General features: G+C 40.2%; 1 protein-coding gene and 1 long non-coding RNA gene across 5 annotated transcripts in view; one reads left to right on the plus strand and one right to left on the minus strand.

Moving 5' to 3' along the window:
• Nucleotides 1-16,497, plus strand: part of si:dkey-100n23.5 — a 223,846-nt gene that overhangs the window by 142,863 nt on the left and 64,486 nt on the right. For all 4 annotated transcript variants that reach the window (XM_060833050.1, XM_060833052.1, XM_060833049.1 and 1 more), the window contains 2 exons: nt 4,328-4,366; nt 8,771-8,849. In XM_060833050.1, coding sequence (XP_060689033.1) covers nt 4,328-4,366; nt 8,771-8,849 — 118 coding nt within the window. The remainder of the gene's footprint in view (nt 1-4,327; nt 4,367-8,770; nt 8,850-16,497) is intronic.
• Nucleotides 4,048-5,087, minus strand: LOC132821045 (uncharacterized). The gene is made up of 2 exons (XR_009645283.1): nt 4,977-5,087; nt 4,048-4,430 (listed from the first exon to the last, which is right to left on the minus strand). It is a non-coding gene; the product is annotated as an uncharacterized LOC132821045 (long non-coding RNA).

A 16,497-nucleotide genomic window follows, 5' to 3' on the forward strand; every position in this document is an offset into this window, starting at 1 on the left:
TTTAGCTACCATACCTTCACTTCTCTCATCTAAATAATTGCTAGAAATTATAACAAGCTGAGATTGCAACGTGGACCCCTGAAGGATTCCACTCATCAGATCCTGTCAATCAGCCAATTACCCATTTATGCATACTCTATGTTTTCCGTCAGCCAGCCAATCTTCTATTCATGCTAATATGTTACCCTCACATCATGAGCTCCTACTTTATGCAATAACCTTAATGTTGCATCTCGTCAAATGTATTCTGCTAGTCCAAGTAGAGTAGATCTACAAGCACCCATTTACGCATAGCATGTATTATTAATTCAAAGAACTCCAACAAATTGGTTAAACATGATTTCACTTTCACAGGGCATTGCTGACTTTTCCCAATTGTCTTGAGCTTTTCTATGTGTCCAACTATAACCGCCTGAAAGATCAATTCTAACACCTTCCCCATGACAAATATTAAACTAACTAGGTTATAGGTTCCTGCTTTCTGCTTCCCTCCCTTCTTGACTGAAGGAATTATATTTGCTATGTTCCAGTCTGATGAATCCTTTCCAAAATCTAGCAAACTTTGGAATATTAAAATAAACACATGTCATGCTGATCAGCCACTTCTAGTAAAACCCTCAGATGAAATCCATCAAGAGCCAGGGGCACGTCAGCCCGCAGCATAATCAGTTTGCTCAGTACTGCTTCCCTAATGATTGTAATTTTACAAAGTATCTCTCTCGTTTCTCATTATTTACAACTATTACAGAAAAGGTTTTTGTTATCCTCTGAGGTGAGGGCAGAAGCAAAGTATTTATGCATTTTATTCATTAATTTCCTTATTATCCACCATTAGTGTCCCATTCACACTTTCTAGTGGACCAATCCTCACTTTGACAATTCATTTCCTTTTAAAATATCCATAGAAACTCTTGCTATCCATTTTTATATTTCTAGATAGCTCTGTCTCATATTCCACTTTCTAAAGTTATTGCTGGTGGGTGGATTGGTGAAAGTTGCTGTTATATGAACAATTGTAAAAGAACCAAAGAGGAGATCATAGAATGATTACAGCTGTTTACAGCCCATCATGTTAGCTCCTTGAAAGAGCAACCTAACTGATGTCACTCCCTTGCCTTTTCCTTGTGGGGCTGCAAATCTTTCTTTTTCAGATAATGATCCAATTCCTTTTTTTAAAAGCCTCAATCAACCATGCCTCCACCATACTCTCAAGCTGTGCTTTCCAGATTCTAACCACTTTTCCTCATGTTGCCATTGGGACGTATGCCCTCCTTCCTCTACTCAGAACAGTTTACTGAGACAAATACTGATTTCTGGGGAATTTCACTCAATATGTTCCACTAATCCAAAGAGGAAGTGGTCCCCATCACCTTTTGTTTCCTGACACTCAGCTACTTTTATATTCTGTGGGTATTCCACGAGCTATAACTTTGTTCGCAGTCTGCTGAGCAGTGTTTTAATGAATGCCTTCGGAAGCCCAAATATGCCACATCAATAGCATTACTCTCATCAACCCTCTCTCTTACCACATCAAGCTAGCTAGTTAAATACAGTTTTCCTCAACAAATTCATGTTGGCTTTCTTAAATTAACCATATTTTCCAAAATGCCTATTAATTTTGTCTTGAATTATTGTTTCTAAAAGTTTCCAGACCACTCTCATCACACAGTGAGTTATTATCTGGAGCTCACTGCCTTTAAATAGATTCAGTAGTAACTTTTCAAGAGAAAATGGGGCATACACTTGAAAAAGAAAGACATCTAGTGCAGCGAGGCAAAAGCAGAGGAATAAAGCTAATTTAATGGCTTTCTCAGAGAGCTACCACAGGCATGAATTGATTGAAGAACCTTCTCCTCTGCTGTCCTGTAAGATTTCATGATTCTTGCACCTGGAGGTTATGGCTGAAAAAATGCTCTCCCTGAAGTCAAAGGGGAGTGTAATATGTTGTTTCACTTTGAGGCACAGAAAATTGGTGTTCTGTTTAATGCGTCTGTCAACTGCAGAAATACAACTAATGTTCCTTATAGCTGGTTGTAAGCAGGAGACTGCAAAATTTTCAAAAGCTTATCTGTATTTTTCACAAGCTTTCTTTTTCTATTTCATTTTAATCTAATTTCTTTAATCATTCAGGAATTACTAGCCTGTCCTCCTCATTGTTATTCTACATCTGAATTTGCCTTTCCCAGTGTTCCTCCCATTGCTCATTTACTATTTGACCTGCTGATCTTTGTTTCCAATCTACCTGGGCTACATTAACTGCACACATCAGTGCACCCGAGTTCCAACCAGCATTTGTGACTGCGGGAAAAGAGATCATCCCAGCACTGGAAAGCTAGGAACTCCTTGGTAAAGCTTCTTAAAAAAAACTTGTAATTTCACAGGACAAGCCAGTTCTCTGGCTTGCTAAAACTATACCATCCTCAAGCTGTTTTGCTGAAGGCCAGATCTGGACTGGAGTAGCTGCCCATCTGGAAGTAGATAAATGTGTGGTGCTGCTTTTTGGAAAGGCAAATCAGGACAGGACTTATACACTCAATGTTAAGGTGCTGGGAATGTTGTTGAACAAAGAGACCTTGGAGTACAGATCGGTAGTTCCTTGAAAGTAGAGCCGCAGGTGGACAGGATCGATACACTTGCCTTGATTGGTCAGTGTATTGAGTATTGGAGTTAAGAAATCATGTTGAGGCTGTACAAGATATTGGTTATGCCACATTTGTTCAATTCTGGTCTCCCTGCTATTGAAAGAATGTTGTGAAACTTGAAAGGGTTCAGAAAAGATTTAAAAGAATGTTGCCAGGGTTGGAGGATTTGAGCTACAGGGAGAGGCTGAACAGGCTGGGGCTGTTTTCCCTGGAACGTTTGAGGCTGAAGGGTGAGCTGATGAAGGTTTATAAAATCATGAGGGGCATGGGTAAGGTAAATAGTCAAGGTCTTTTCCCAAGGGTGTGAGAGTCCAAAACCAGAGGACATAGGTTCAAGGTGAGAGGGGAAAGATTTAAAAGGGACCTAAGGGATAATGTTTTCACGCAGAGGGTGATGCATGTATGGAATGAGCTGCTAGAGGAAGTGTTGGAGGCTAGTACAATTACAACATTTAAAAGGCATCTGGATAGGTACATGAATAGGAAGGGTTTGGAGGGATATGGGCCAAGTACTAGGAAATGGGACTATATTAAGTTAGGATCACTGGGTGCGTGGACGGGTTGGTCCAGAGGATGTGTTTCTACGCTGTACTTCTCTATGATTCTCTGACTCAAAGTGGAGGATAGCTCATTACGCTCACTCTCAGCCTGATTTAAGACTCTGAATCAATGACTGACTGGCAGTAACATGAGAGCAGACTGGGCGTGACCTTCCAGTGCATACCAGGGGGCTGTCGGAACTCCAAGGACCACTCTCCTCTGTCACATACCTGGCCATGGCTGTAGCCACATATATTGTGGAACAGTTTCCCAGCGACAGTGCTGGTCCTCAACATTGGTTGTCTTTTTAGTCAGGTATGTTAAAAATGCTGAGAAGGTGGACATACCTCCCATACCTGCAATGGTAAGCTGTAGCACCCTCTCAGCTGGAAGGTCTGCTATTCATATTCCTGCCTTGTCAATCCACCCACCATCTTTAACTGCTAGGCTTGTGCACTGTTTGGAAACTAATTGGCCATTGACTCCTTTTGACAGTCTTTCAAAATCACAGTTCCTATTTTGTATGAGAGCTATTTAATTTGGGGAGGTTATTTCAGTTTGAGATATATGTTCATCCGCAGTTCACATGGATAATAAAAGTAGTGTGTACTGCGTTCTGAATCCACCAGGGATGGAAGGCAAATATTTTATTTCAGCCTTGGGCTAGATTTGAAGCATGATTGGTTAAGATAAAACCACAGACTTTCAAATGGGTTCTCACTAATTCACTACAGAGACAAATCATCAGTCAGGAATGGAACAACATAGTACATTGTCTGATAATCTCACTAAATGATATTTATATTACCTGGCAGAATCTCACATTTTGAAGTTTATCACTAGCAATCTGATAATTCAAAATAAATTGGGCACATGGACTTCCATTTTATTAATGCATTATTACTCTTGCAATACAACCATAATATTAGCTGAGTTTATCATGTTATTGCCATCAAGCAAGATCTCAGAGTACCTTTGTTTTTGTTTACATTTGTTATTGCGTCAACTGGTGTTAGTAACAGATTTCTGTTCCTTGTTAATTGAACTTCTCTTGTTTTATGCACTCGATATTGATTCTGTGCTTGTAATGGTCTCAGCTGCTCTATGTTTTACTTTCCTATTTAAAGCATGTTTTTCTTTTCCAGCTGGATCACAGATGATCATGTTGCCTGGAGATTTGGCATGTAAGTATGGCTGATTTAACTCTGAGCTCACAGTCCATTTCAGGTCATCAAAATTTTTTTTAACCTAAAATGTAGAAGAAGAACATCAATTAAAGCTAGTTCACCTTAACCCTTATTGTACTTGGACTACTATTAATAATAAGTGATTTCTTTTCTATTCTGAAAATTATGGAGTCCTATATCATTGCTTGTTTATGTCAATGACATATTTGGGTATAGTGAAAAACTTCCCTCTGAGTGACAGCATCTCTTAAATGCTGACCTGGAAGCACTGTATTTTCTCTAATCTTTAGGTTTCCCTTCAAAATAATTTTGAGCAAGGTCAAGTGGAGCAAGAAGTACATCAACACATTATGTATTAAAAACAATTAGTGTTCTTAAGATTGCAAAAGTATTGCATCAGTAAATACTGTGCTGCTATAAACACAGCCACCTGGTATTTTACTAAAAACTTGCATCATGTCAATAGTGTACAGAGGAATCTCGATTATCCGGAGGACACGGGTGGGCAGTATTTCGTTCGGCTAATCGAATTCAATAATCGAATGCTATCTAAGTCACAAGGCTATTTTCAGTTGCAATTATCCAACAAAAATGACTTAAGACTAACCTTTTAAATTCAGAAGCCGCAAGAAGTAATGCTAGTGGAGCCCAAACTGTGTACGAGTATTTCATTATTTCCATGGGATAAGCACATACTCCACTTGCTAAACACGTCCGAACTAGTCTGATCAGGCACACCATTTCAGCATTAAGCACTATATGACTGTGCAAAATAATCCTCCGTTAACGATGACAGCAATAATATGTATAAACCAGTGTTGTATCATTCAACATAAAATCCACTACTCAAACAGCCATCGTTTGTATTGAAGTTAATGTTTAAAGCTACAGTGTTATTTCTTATCACAGAAATGTCAGTCATTACAGCAACTGTCAGCTCTGTACTTTCTCATGTCAATTTTGAGGTCCTTCTTGATGTCCTCCTAATATCAGGAGAAAAAGATTGGCTTTTTACTCTCTATTTGTATCAACTTTTAAAGTGATCAAAAGTGCCGTCTCCTCCTAGCACCATTTTCTCTTCATTTTTCAAATATTTTCCACCAACTTCTAGCCTACTCACACTGATGACACCTCCTAATCATAAATTACACCTGCATGACTGTGACCACAATATATTATGCATAATGCTTTTTTACAACCTCTACAGCTGTGGTACAGACAGCACCGTCATCTCACTTCATTGTTTCATGTCTATACATCATTTGGCAAACCATTTTTACCCGTCTAACAATGGTTTTTGTGCCTGTGCATACAAAATCCTGCCCCCAGTTCACAAGGATTTCCCCTTGGCCTTTGTTTCCCCATGTAAATGTTGGCCGTCAGATTGCATTGTATCTCTCTTCAAATTCCTTAATCCCACAATAACCTGTGTGCTGTCAGACAGCCTGTAAGGTAGTAAGTTGTGAATGAATCAACATTTCTAGAGTAGAACATTAAGTAGAACATAGCAAATGTTTGTAGGAATTAACATTGCTCTCTTCTCACTGACTGCATCCCTTTCTGTACTTGCTTGCTCAGGTTGAACTAATCCATGCAAGTCTTGACACGCTTTTCAACCTGGAGCTGAGTTTCAAAACTCATGTTTTATCAATCACCACAAGTACTTACTTCATGTCAGCAGCTTCTAATTCAACCCTGTCTGAAAGCCCTGTTTATTTGTATACCACATCGAACTTCGTTTCTCCAGTATTCTCCTTGTTTGCCCCTCATCCACCGTTGCACAAAAAGGCCAACTTATTCAAGCCCCCACTACTATTTGCTTCCTGCTTCATGTAGATCTACCATTCTTGATCTTTCTGATGTACTCCTGCCCCATTGCCCTGAAATTAGGATCCATATCCTTGTATTTGAACTCCTGCGTGGCTTTGCCTTACACTACCACTACAAATGTTCCCAGTGATATATTTATCTTGGATCATTAATTTTTCTAATTCCTATTTTTTTTTGCAACTCTCTCTCACCCTGCCATTGGTTACAGACCTTGGGGCCTGTCCCTAACACCATCTTTGCCTCTGCATGACTCTCACTTATCTTTTCAAAATAGCTCTTGGTCACCATTCCTAACATTCTCATGCAAGCTTGCGGTCTATTCTGTATTTCCTGTCATTAATTTTATTGTTTCTCACCTCTCTGTTAAGTTTTCTGCATTACTGAACTATGTACAGCTGAGTTGTCATTATTAGAATTTAACTTTTAAGCATCACTGGAATTTGTCCACTAATGGATCGTGTTTCCTTCAAATGCCCTGTATTTCAGATGACAGTGAACAATTTGGCAGTGGTGTAAACAGCCAAGGTCTTTTCCCCAGGGCAGGGGAGTCCAAAACTAGAGGGCATTAGTTTATAGTGAGAGGGGAAAGATTTAAAAGGGACCTGAGGGACAACTTTTTCACGCAGAAGGTGGTGGGTATATGATTTGAGCTGCCAGAGGAAGTAGTAGAGCAGGTACAATTACGTATAAAAATCATTTGGACAGGTATATGAATAGGAAAGGTTTAGAGGGAAATAATGCAGGCAAATAGGACTAGTTTCGGTATATGGACCAAAGGGACTGTGCTATATGACTCTTCACCTCTGGGTGGGGAATTCTCGAGAGGTCTGTGTGCAAGGTTGCTTTTAATCCATTCTACCAGCTTCACTGAAAAATGTTAGTAATAGATTTCTAAGTTCTTACCATTGCAGCTTGTAAGTCATCTCTGCAACTTCAGAATTCACAGTCTGAGACTACATAGAAGCATTGAAAATAGGTGCGGGGTAGGCCATTGGCCCTTTGCGCTTGCACCACTATTCAAAATGATTACGGACTAATCGTGCAATCTCAGTATCCCATTCCTGCTTTCACTCCATATCCCTTTAGCCGCAAGGGCCATGTCCAGCTCCCTCTTGAATATGAATGAACTGGCCCTAACAGCTTCCTGTGGAAGAGAATTCCACAGGTTCACAACTCTCTGAGTGAAAACAGTTCTTCCTCATCTCAGTGCTGAACAGCTTAGACTGTGGCCTATAGTTCTAGACTTCCCAACACACGGAACATTCTTCCCGCATCTAGCCTGTCCAGCCCCATCAGTATTTTATATGGTTTCAATGTGATTCCCCCTGCCATTTTTCTCAATTCCAGTGAGTACAAGCCCAATTGATCCACTCTTTCCTCATACATCAGTGCTGCCATCCTGGGAATCAGTCTGGTGAACTTTCGCTGGACTCCTCAATAACAAAAATGACCTTTCTCGATACCAAAACTACACATAAAACCCGAGGTGTAGCCTCACACCTGTATAATTGCAGCAAGGTTATATTAGTTAAGTTGACAGAATCATGTTTAATTAGTTGTTTTGGGCCAAGCTGAAACCAATCCTACTGTCACTTAATTTCGTACCACTGAATAGTAGGAACTCTGGCTTAATTTTTCCCTTCCTTAATTGAGTGACACTGAAGCCAATTATAACACCACACTACTACACCACGTGAGTTTATTGCTGTATTGTACGGTACACTTTGTCTTTTTTTTGAGTTCAGCATTTGAAAAATATCTAATTGTGCATTTTGTATTTCTGACAGGCTAATAATTCAGCTTCAAACATTGATTGAGAAGCATCTGTATTAGCGATTTTGCATCTGTATTTTACTAGATGCTCAATTAGGAAATCCGTGTTTTCTGTTTCTCATCTCAATGTTTTACTCTCATGATGCCATAGTCATAACACAAAAATTGATTATTCATGATAATATAGTGATTAGTTGTTAACAAAGAACAAAGAAAATTTGCAGCCCAGGTACAGGCCCTTCGGCTCTTCAAGCCTGAGCTGATCCAAATCTACTGTATAAACCTATTGCCCAATTCCTAAGCATCTGTATTCCTCTGCTCCCCCCCTACTCATGCTTCTGTCCAGGCGCACCTTAAATGAATCTACCATGCTTGCCTCTGCTACCTCTGCTGGCAATGCCTTCCAGGAACTTACCACCCTCTGTGTAAAATACTTGCCGCGGAAATCCCCCTTAAACTTTTTGCCTCTCACCTTGAAAGCGTGACCTTACGTTATTGAATCCTTCACCCTGGGAAAAAGCTTATCTCCATCTACCCTGTTTAAACCCTTCATGACTTTGTAGTCCTCAATTAGGTCCCCCTCAATCTCCTTTTTCTAATGAAAACAAACAGAATCTACTCAACCTCTCGTCATAGCTAGCACCTTGCATACCAGGCAATAACCTCGTAAACCTTCTCTGCACCCTTTCCAAAGCGTGTTGTTGGAAAGACATATTTGTTTATCAAATACCTCTGCAATAAGGGACATTGTGATATATACCTTGAGAGACATGTAAAAACTATCACTTTTTTTTGCAGATGGTATATCCCATTGTTTGTCCTCATCTTTCTGATGATGTCCAGCTACATTCACATATTTTATGTGGCTAAACAGCGGGTAAGAATGCAGGTTTGGAAATCCTGAAATTAAGTCTGGCAAAATATCAATGCTAAACATATATGGTCATTTCTATTTGAATTGATTTTCTGTTTAGAGAACAGATGATCACTCTTTACCTTGTTCTTTATTTTCCAAATAGTGGTGAGGCTATTACATTAAATAACTATTGTGCTCTCCATTATGTTATTAATATAACATCTGAAATTATTTGCTTTTGTTGGTTATTTCTTTTTGGAATAATTTGCAGATTGTATCAACTTCATTTGCAATATCTACATGTAGTAGTTAACACTATGTTACTATTGCAACCAGTGAAATTCCTAGGAATCCAAGATTGAACTTGGGGAATATTTGAATCCTGAGTATAGTTTAGACCAGATGAAGGGCTTATGCCCGAAACGTTGAATTTCCTGTTCCTTAAATGCTGCCTGACCTGCTGCGCTTTAACCAGCAACACATTTTCAGCTCTGATCTCCAGCATCTGCAGTCCTCGCTTTTTACTTATAGTTTAGACCAGTTGAAATGAAGAAGAAATTAATTTGCATTTACATTGCCCCTTATTATTTCTCTCATTAATGTCCCTGTGTGCTAGATATCAATAAATTGTGTTGAAATTCAGTCACTGTGTTGTGTACGTAAACCTCTGTTTTATTAAATATGCTGCATAAAGTTTTTTCAATGGTCTGCCTTTCAAGTTCTTGAAACTGTGAATCACTATCATGATCTCATTTTAAAATCACAGAGGGCAACTGTAATGTGTTTTCAGAACTTGATGTGAGTTGTGCAGATATACAAGAACTTTAATATTAGAAACAAGAGCAGGAGTAGACTGTCTCTCTTGAGTCTGCTTCATTATTCAGTAAGAGCTTGCTGGTCTTCAATATCAGTTCCATTTATCTTGTGTCCCCATAACTGTTGATTCACCTAGAGTCTACAAGTTTATATATTTCAGCTTTGAATATGAGCATTTATGCCCTATGGGGTTAAATATTCCAAAAAGGCACAAATCTGTGAACTGAAGTAATTTATTCTCACCTCTGTCCTAAATGGCTGACAGTTTATCCTGAGACTGTGTCCCTAATTCTAGACTTGGCAGCCATGGAGTCTCTTGGCATTGACTGTGTCAAACCATGTCAGAATCTTGTGTTTCAATGAGGCCATTTACATTCTGGAATGTACAGGCCCATCCTACGCAATCTCTTCCCATAGGACTACTCTATCTTCCCAGGAATTAATCCAGTGATGATCCATTGTAACTCGCGTCATTCACGACATGTGTCCTGGCCTAAGTATGGAAAACAAATATGTGCACTGACTTCCAGGTGTGGGCTCATCAATTTGCTTCCAATTAAACCTGTTGGACTATAACCTGGTGTTGTGTGATTTTTAACTGGGCCCATCAAAGCAGTGTACAACAGCAGCTAGAACTTCTGCAGCAGCACTTTTGTGGTCGAGGACAACAAAAATGTTTGCCTTCCTATTTGCTCATTGTACATAGATGCTGGCTGTCTATGTTATATTCAAGAAAATCCACGTTCCTGAATACAAACATTTAATACTTTTTCACTATTTCAAAAGTACTATGCTTCTCTTCTACCAAAATGAATAACTTTACATTTCCCAACATTTTTAACATAATCTGTCAGTTTCTTGGCCACTCATTTACATGAATCATTTTGCAGATTTTGCAAATAAATCCACACCCCTCACAGCTTTACTTTCCCAGCAAACATTGCTATGTTTCAGTCAGTTCTTGGATCTAAGTTATTAATACATTTATATGCTTTTTACAATAATGACTGAGTGTAGACTGATGGAGCAGTAATTAGGGGCAGAAATTATCCTTTTTTTTGTCTGGAGAACTAAACTGGACAATTTCCAGTGTTGTTGAGTAAATGTCAATATTGTAGCTGCAATGGAACAGCTTGGCTACGGTTGCAACATACCTGGAGCACAAGTTTGCACAACTATTGCCAAAGTATTGCCAGTGTTCGTGTTCTTAGCAGTGTCCAGTACTTCCAATCATTTCTTATACCTTGTGTGTGAATTATGGCTGCTTAAAATGGCTATCTGTGATACTAGGGACATCCAGAGGGGGTTGAGATGGATCATCCACTCGGCATTTCTAGCATTATCTTTTGCACTAATGTGCTGGGCTCTTCCATCATCTAGGATGGAGATATATCTGGAGCTGTCTCCTCCAGTGAGTTGATTAATTGCCCACTACCCTTCACAGCCAGATGTGGCAGGGTTGCAGAGCTTAGATCTGCTCTGTTGGTTGGGGATTTGCTTAGCCCTGTCACATATTAATGCTGTTTGGAATGTAAGTAGACCCATGTTGTAACTTTCGCCAGGTTGTTACCTCATTTTTAGATGCTGTACCTGGGATGTCCCTCTGATCTCTTTATTGGACCAGGATTGATTTGTTTGCTTGATTTAGTGCTGCAGGTATGCTGGGCCAGGAGGTTACAGATTGTGCAGGAGTAAAATTCTGCTGCAGTTGATGGTGCATTGCGCATCATGGATGCCCAGTCTTGAATTGGCCAATCTGTTTGAAATTTATCTCATTCATGCTAATAGTACCATACAACATGATGAAGTATATGCTCATTGTGAAGATGGGTCTCCCTCTCCACTGTGCAGTGATCACTCTCACCAATACTGTTATGCCTCTGCAGTCAGCAGATTGTTGACGATGAGGTCAAGTATGTTTTTCCCTCTTGTTGGTTTCTTCTCCACCTGCCTCAGACCCAGTCTAGCAGCTTTGTCCTTTAGAACCTGACCAGATCAATCAGTAATGCTGCTGCTGAGCCACTCTTGGTGGTGAACATTGAAGTTTCCCCATCCAGTGTACATTCTAGTCTTTGCCATGTTCACTGCTTCCTCCAAGTATTGTTCGATATGGAGGAGTGCTGATTTTTCAGCCAAGGAAGGACAGTATGTGATAATCAGAACTAGGTTTCTTTGCTCATGTTTGATGCCATGAGACTTCATGGGGCCTGGAGTCAAAGTTGAGGACCTCCAGGGCAACGCACCTCTGACCCTATATTGCTGTGCTGCTACTTCTGGTGGGTCTGTCCTATATTGAACCATGTTGTACCCAGAGATGGTGATGGTGGTGTCTGGGACATTGTCTGGAAGTGATTCTGTGAGTATGACTGTGTCAGGCTGTTACTTGACTAGTCTGTGAGACAGCTATCCTAATTTTGGTACTAGCCGCCATAAGGAGGACTTTCCAGGATTGACAGGGCTGAGTTTGCCATTGTTGTTTCAGTGCCTATGTCAATGCTAGGTTATCTGTCTGGTTTTCTTCCTTTTTTGAAGCTGTTTAATAGTATGATATAACTGAGTGACTGGTTAGACCATGTCAGAGGGCAGTAACAAGTCACATTGCTCTGGTCCTGGAGTCACATGAGGCAGGCAGATTTCCTTCCCTGAAGGGCATTACTGACCCAGATGGGTTTTTGTAATAAGTTTTTTCTAACTCATTTGTGGGATGTGGATGTCACAAGTTGGCCAGCATGTATTGCTCGTCCCTAGTTGCCCTTGAGAAGATGGTGGTGAGCTGCTTTCTTGAACCACTGCAGTCCACCCGCTGTGAGTAACCCACAATGCCATTAGGGAGGGATTTCCTGGATTTTGACCCAGCAACAGTGAAGGAACAGCATTATATTTCCAAGTCAGGTTGGTGAGTGGCTCGGATGGGAATTTGAAGGTGGTGGTGTTCCCATATATCTGCTGCCCTTGTCCTTCTAGATGGAAGTGGTCATAAGTTTGGAAGGTGCTGTCTGAAGCTCTTTGATTAATTTCTGCAGCACATCATAGAGATAGTAGACATTGCTGCTACTGAGTATCGGTGGTGGATGGAGTGGATGCTTTTGGATGTAGTGCCAGTCAAGCGAGCTGCTTTGCCTTGGATGGTGTCAAGCTTCTTGAGTATTGTTGAACTGCATCCATCCAGGCAAGTGGGGTGTATTCCGTCACACTTCTGACTTGTGCCTTGTAGATGATGGACATGCTTTGGGGTGTCAGGAGATGAGGTACTCGCCACAGTATTCCTCGCCTATGAACTGCTCTTGTTGCTAGTGTGTTTATGTGGTGTGTACAATTGAGTTTCTGGTCAGTGATAACCCTCCGGATGTTGATATTGAGGGGATTCCGTGATGGTATCACCGTTGATTATCAAGGGGCGGTGGTTAGATTTTCTCTTATTGGGTGATGGGGTTTGTGTGGTGTGAATGTTACTTGCCACTTGTCAGCCCAAACCTGCATATTGTTGCATTTGAACATAGGCTGCTTAATTATAATGGTTTCATGGTCATCATTAGACATTAAATTCCAGATTTTTAAAAAAATTCAGATTTATCTGCCATGCTAGGATATATACCTGTTCCCAGTGCATTACCTGGGTCACTGGATTTCTCAATCAGTGAAAATATCACTATATCACTGACTCCTTCAGTTAACACTGAGGAGAACAGCACAGTGAAGCTCACTGTGTGGGTTTCCATCGAAGACTCCCTGTCCCCATATCAGTGATGTTAAATGGAAGGAGGGATTGAATATGACAGAGGTGGATGGCAGGAGAGATGATGAGGTATATACAGTGTGTGAGCAGGAAGCATTAATAATTTGGGAGGGTGTGGAGTGTGAGAGCTGTTGAATAGACATGCTGTATGTAATAGTGAGAGTTTTAGATCATGCTACCTTGGTGAGATCTTTGTGTAGTAGCAGAGTTGGTCATTGATGGTGATGTGAATGTGTGGTAGCAAAGAGAAGATGGTGGCAGTCACCCCAGTCACAGAGCACATTGACCTTATTCCTGCATTGCTGAGCATTCCTTTTAACCAGGGACACAGCACTAACCTGGGCCACTATCTGACTCCAATCTGGTTGTATTTGGTGATGTAACCTCCTGGATAAAGGATGACCCTCTTCCCCACTAGGCCACCTAGTAGCACCTCCAGTTATTCAAGTGCAAGTGATAAGGGCCAATGTTTCCCTAATGTGTGTGGTGTACTCCGAGATTCCACACATAGCAATTGGCCGATGCATTGACTTCTGGTTTTACAAGTTGCTGCCATGCATCAACCTTGGAGAACTGTGCACTGAGAAAGCATTTAGAGGGAGTGTTGGGAACTGGTATGGGGCTAAAGAGGCATATATATAACTTACGTGTAGGGAAAGGAAAATGAGTCCCTAAGATTGTTGCAAGCCTTTGCTTTTTGAAGTTTCTGTTTCCAAAGTGCAAAGATTGAACTTCAACTCAGATTCAGCAGGGACAGTGGCTTTTGAAGTCGAATAGTCAGTGTTTGCCTTTTCAGGTGGACTCTAGTTAAGCAGATTGTGGGAGAGGAAGAAGATTTCTATTTGCTCATTCTGTCTGTGATTGTAGCACCTGTAGCATTTACAAATTATTGAGGCACTCTGAACAGAACAGGAATCATCAGTAAATATTTTCAGCTTTGCCTCCATTGGCTAAGATGATGTCTCTCCAAGTTCCTCCTTGGGATCCTGCACCAAATGGCTATTCTCAGCTAGACTTTATACAGTTCAAATCTCACATTGACTGCTGTATATTTCTCATGAGTCATTGTTCCACAAAAGGTCAGGAAGTCAATCTTACTGGAATTCCTTTGGAGTATCGTCCTGGTTCCTCACTTCTATCACAGAAAATCATACTTTTAGAAGCTTCAACAAACATCCCTGGAGATTTTAATGAGTCTTCCATCAGTTCTGGCAATAAGAGTCAGGCAAGGTCTGAATAACCATCGTAACATGCAAAATGTCTGTCTATATCTCCACTTTGAAAAAGACTTCTAAATTCAACTTAAATTCTTGAGAGCAAAAATGTACATTTTAAAGCAGTTCTCCTTAATGTTGATAACATCGTATTTTAACATGGCATGTACATCTTTATATTATTGCCATTATCATTGACACCCTATCCTCCAAGATCATATCTTTGCAGTTTTCCTTCCCTTGGCATCTAAACCCACTGCTCCTGACTCCATTCACCCTCACCTTTGCTGGGACATGTCAGCCCGGTCCCATTGAAGCATCTCCCTCTGACCTCGGTCTCTGTCTTCACTGCCAGTCTCTATTGGGTTTACCTGTACTTTCAGCAGTAGGCACTGCATCTCTCTGGCACTGCGAGGACTACAGAGTCACATGACATATGATTGGCCAGCAGCTCTCTGAGAGGAGACTTCCTGTCTCTGAGGGGTGCAAGTCTCATGTTCAGCACAGAGCCATTCTGACCAACCTTTTACACCATGACATCCCATAGAGTCTAGCCCATAGCAAGTAATGTACCCATTTTCTGTTGCCATATTTGTGAGCAACTCACGGACTGTTATTTTTTCATGAGTCACTTTTATTTCTCCCCTTCCAACTTTGTTGTGTCACCGTAAGCGCAACTTTTGGACTGCAACTGGAGCATCATTGCATTTAATCAAACCATGTGCCAAAATAGTTGATAGCTGTGAAGTAACTAATTTTGTTTTGTGTTGGTGGAGAGACCTAGTCCTAATGGAAGGGGCTGGTAAGTGACATCTGCAAGATCAATAAAACTAACAATCCCTGGCCTGAGGAGGTTGTGCATTTTTCTGAAAGTCTTTTTGAAATAATAGATTGCCTGGGCCTGCAGAAGAGGATGTTTCTTGCTGAGGCAAAACTCAGACACATCCTCCCCACTGGCAAAGTCTGCAAAAAGTCTTGTTAGGTTCGTGTTTCATTTGAGTTTAATGATACAGACTCTGCTGCTATTGGTATAATGTTAATTTTTAAACAGTTGAGCATTTTACAAGTGCAGCTCTATTCTATTTTTAACCACAAACTAGTGTAATGTGTAACATAGTGCCATACAAGACTGATTGAAATATGTACTAAATATTGTTTTTTTTCCTGACAATAGATAGTTATTTAATTTAATTATACGTATTTGTTTATTATAGTGCATCTTGTTCTCTTGATAATGTTAAATCCTGAATTTATAAACCTGTATTTAACCAAATGCATGTGAAAAGATAGTCAAGTTCAGAGTGCACAGTCAATGTCTGAGACAGTCAGAGTTGGTGGGTAATTATTATGAGTCAATTTTAAATAATTGCAGTCACTTACTTGACTTGTGTCTGAACAAATTTAAATTGCTGCCATTTGGATTTTGGAAATAATGTAGATAGTTCAAATCTTCCAGAATGTTTATTAAGATAAAAGTGAATTTTATTTTGAAACAGTACTTTATTAAAAATGAGATTTGAAATGACTGGGTACAAACCCCAGAGTGAATATTTGAAGAGAACTAAAGCCACATTCCAATGTCTTGGGATCACAATAAGATAGGACTGTATATTTGCACTGCTGTACCTCTGACATTCCAGCCCTATCAAATCAGAAACAATCATGCTGGCAGCCTGTCTGTAAAACTGTACCAAAGGCTATTGAAGAAGCAAGAATGGGAAATAGCCTTCTATATCATTGGCAATGTACCTGGACAATTGCCTGAATAAAAGTAAAACTTTGGACATAATAACTTGGTCAATAGAACTCTGACTATGAAAGAAATGTGCTCAGACATAATCTCATGATGTATATCTGAAATATATCAGCAATGAACATGCTTGTGTCACTGGTCATTTGGAGA

This window comes from Hemiscyllium ocellatum, chromosome 12 (assembly GCF_020745735.1).
Source record: "Hemiscyllium ocellatum isolate sHemOce1 chromosome 12, sHemOce1.pat.X.cur, whole genome shotgun sequence".
NCBI classification, from domain to species: domain Eukaryota; kingdom Metazoa; phylum Chordata; class Chondrichthyes; order Orectolobiformes; family Hemiscylliidae; genus Hemiscyllium; species Hemiscyllium ocellatum.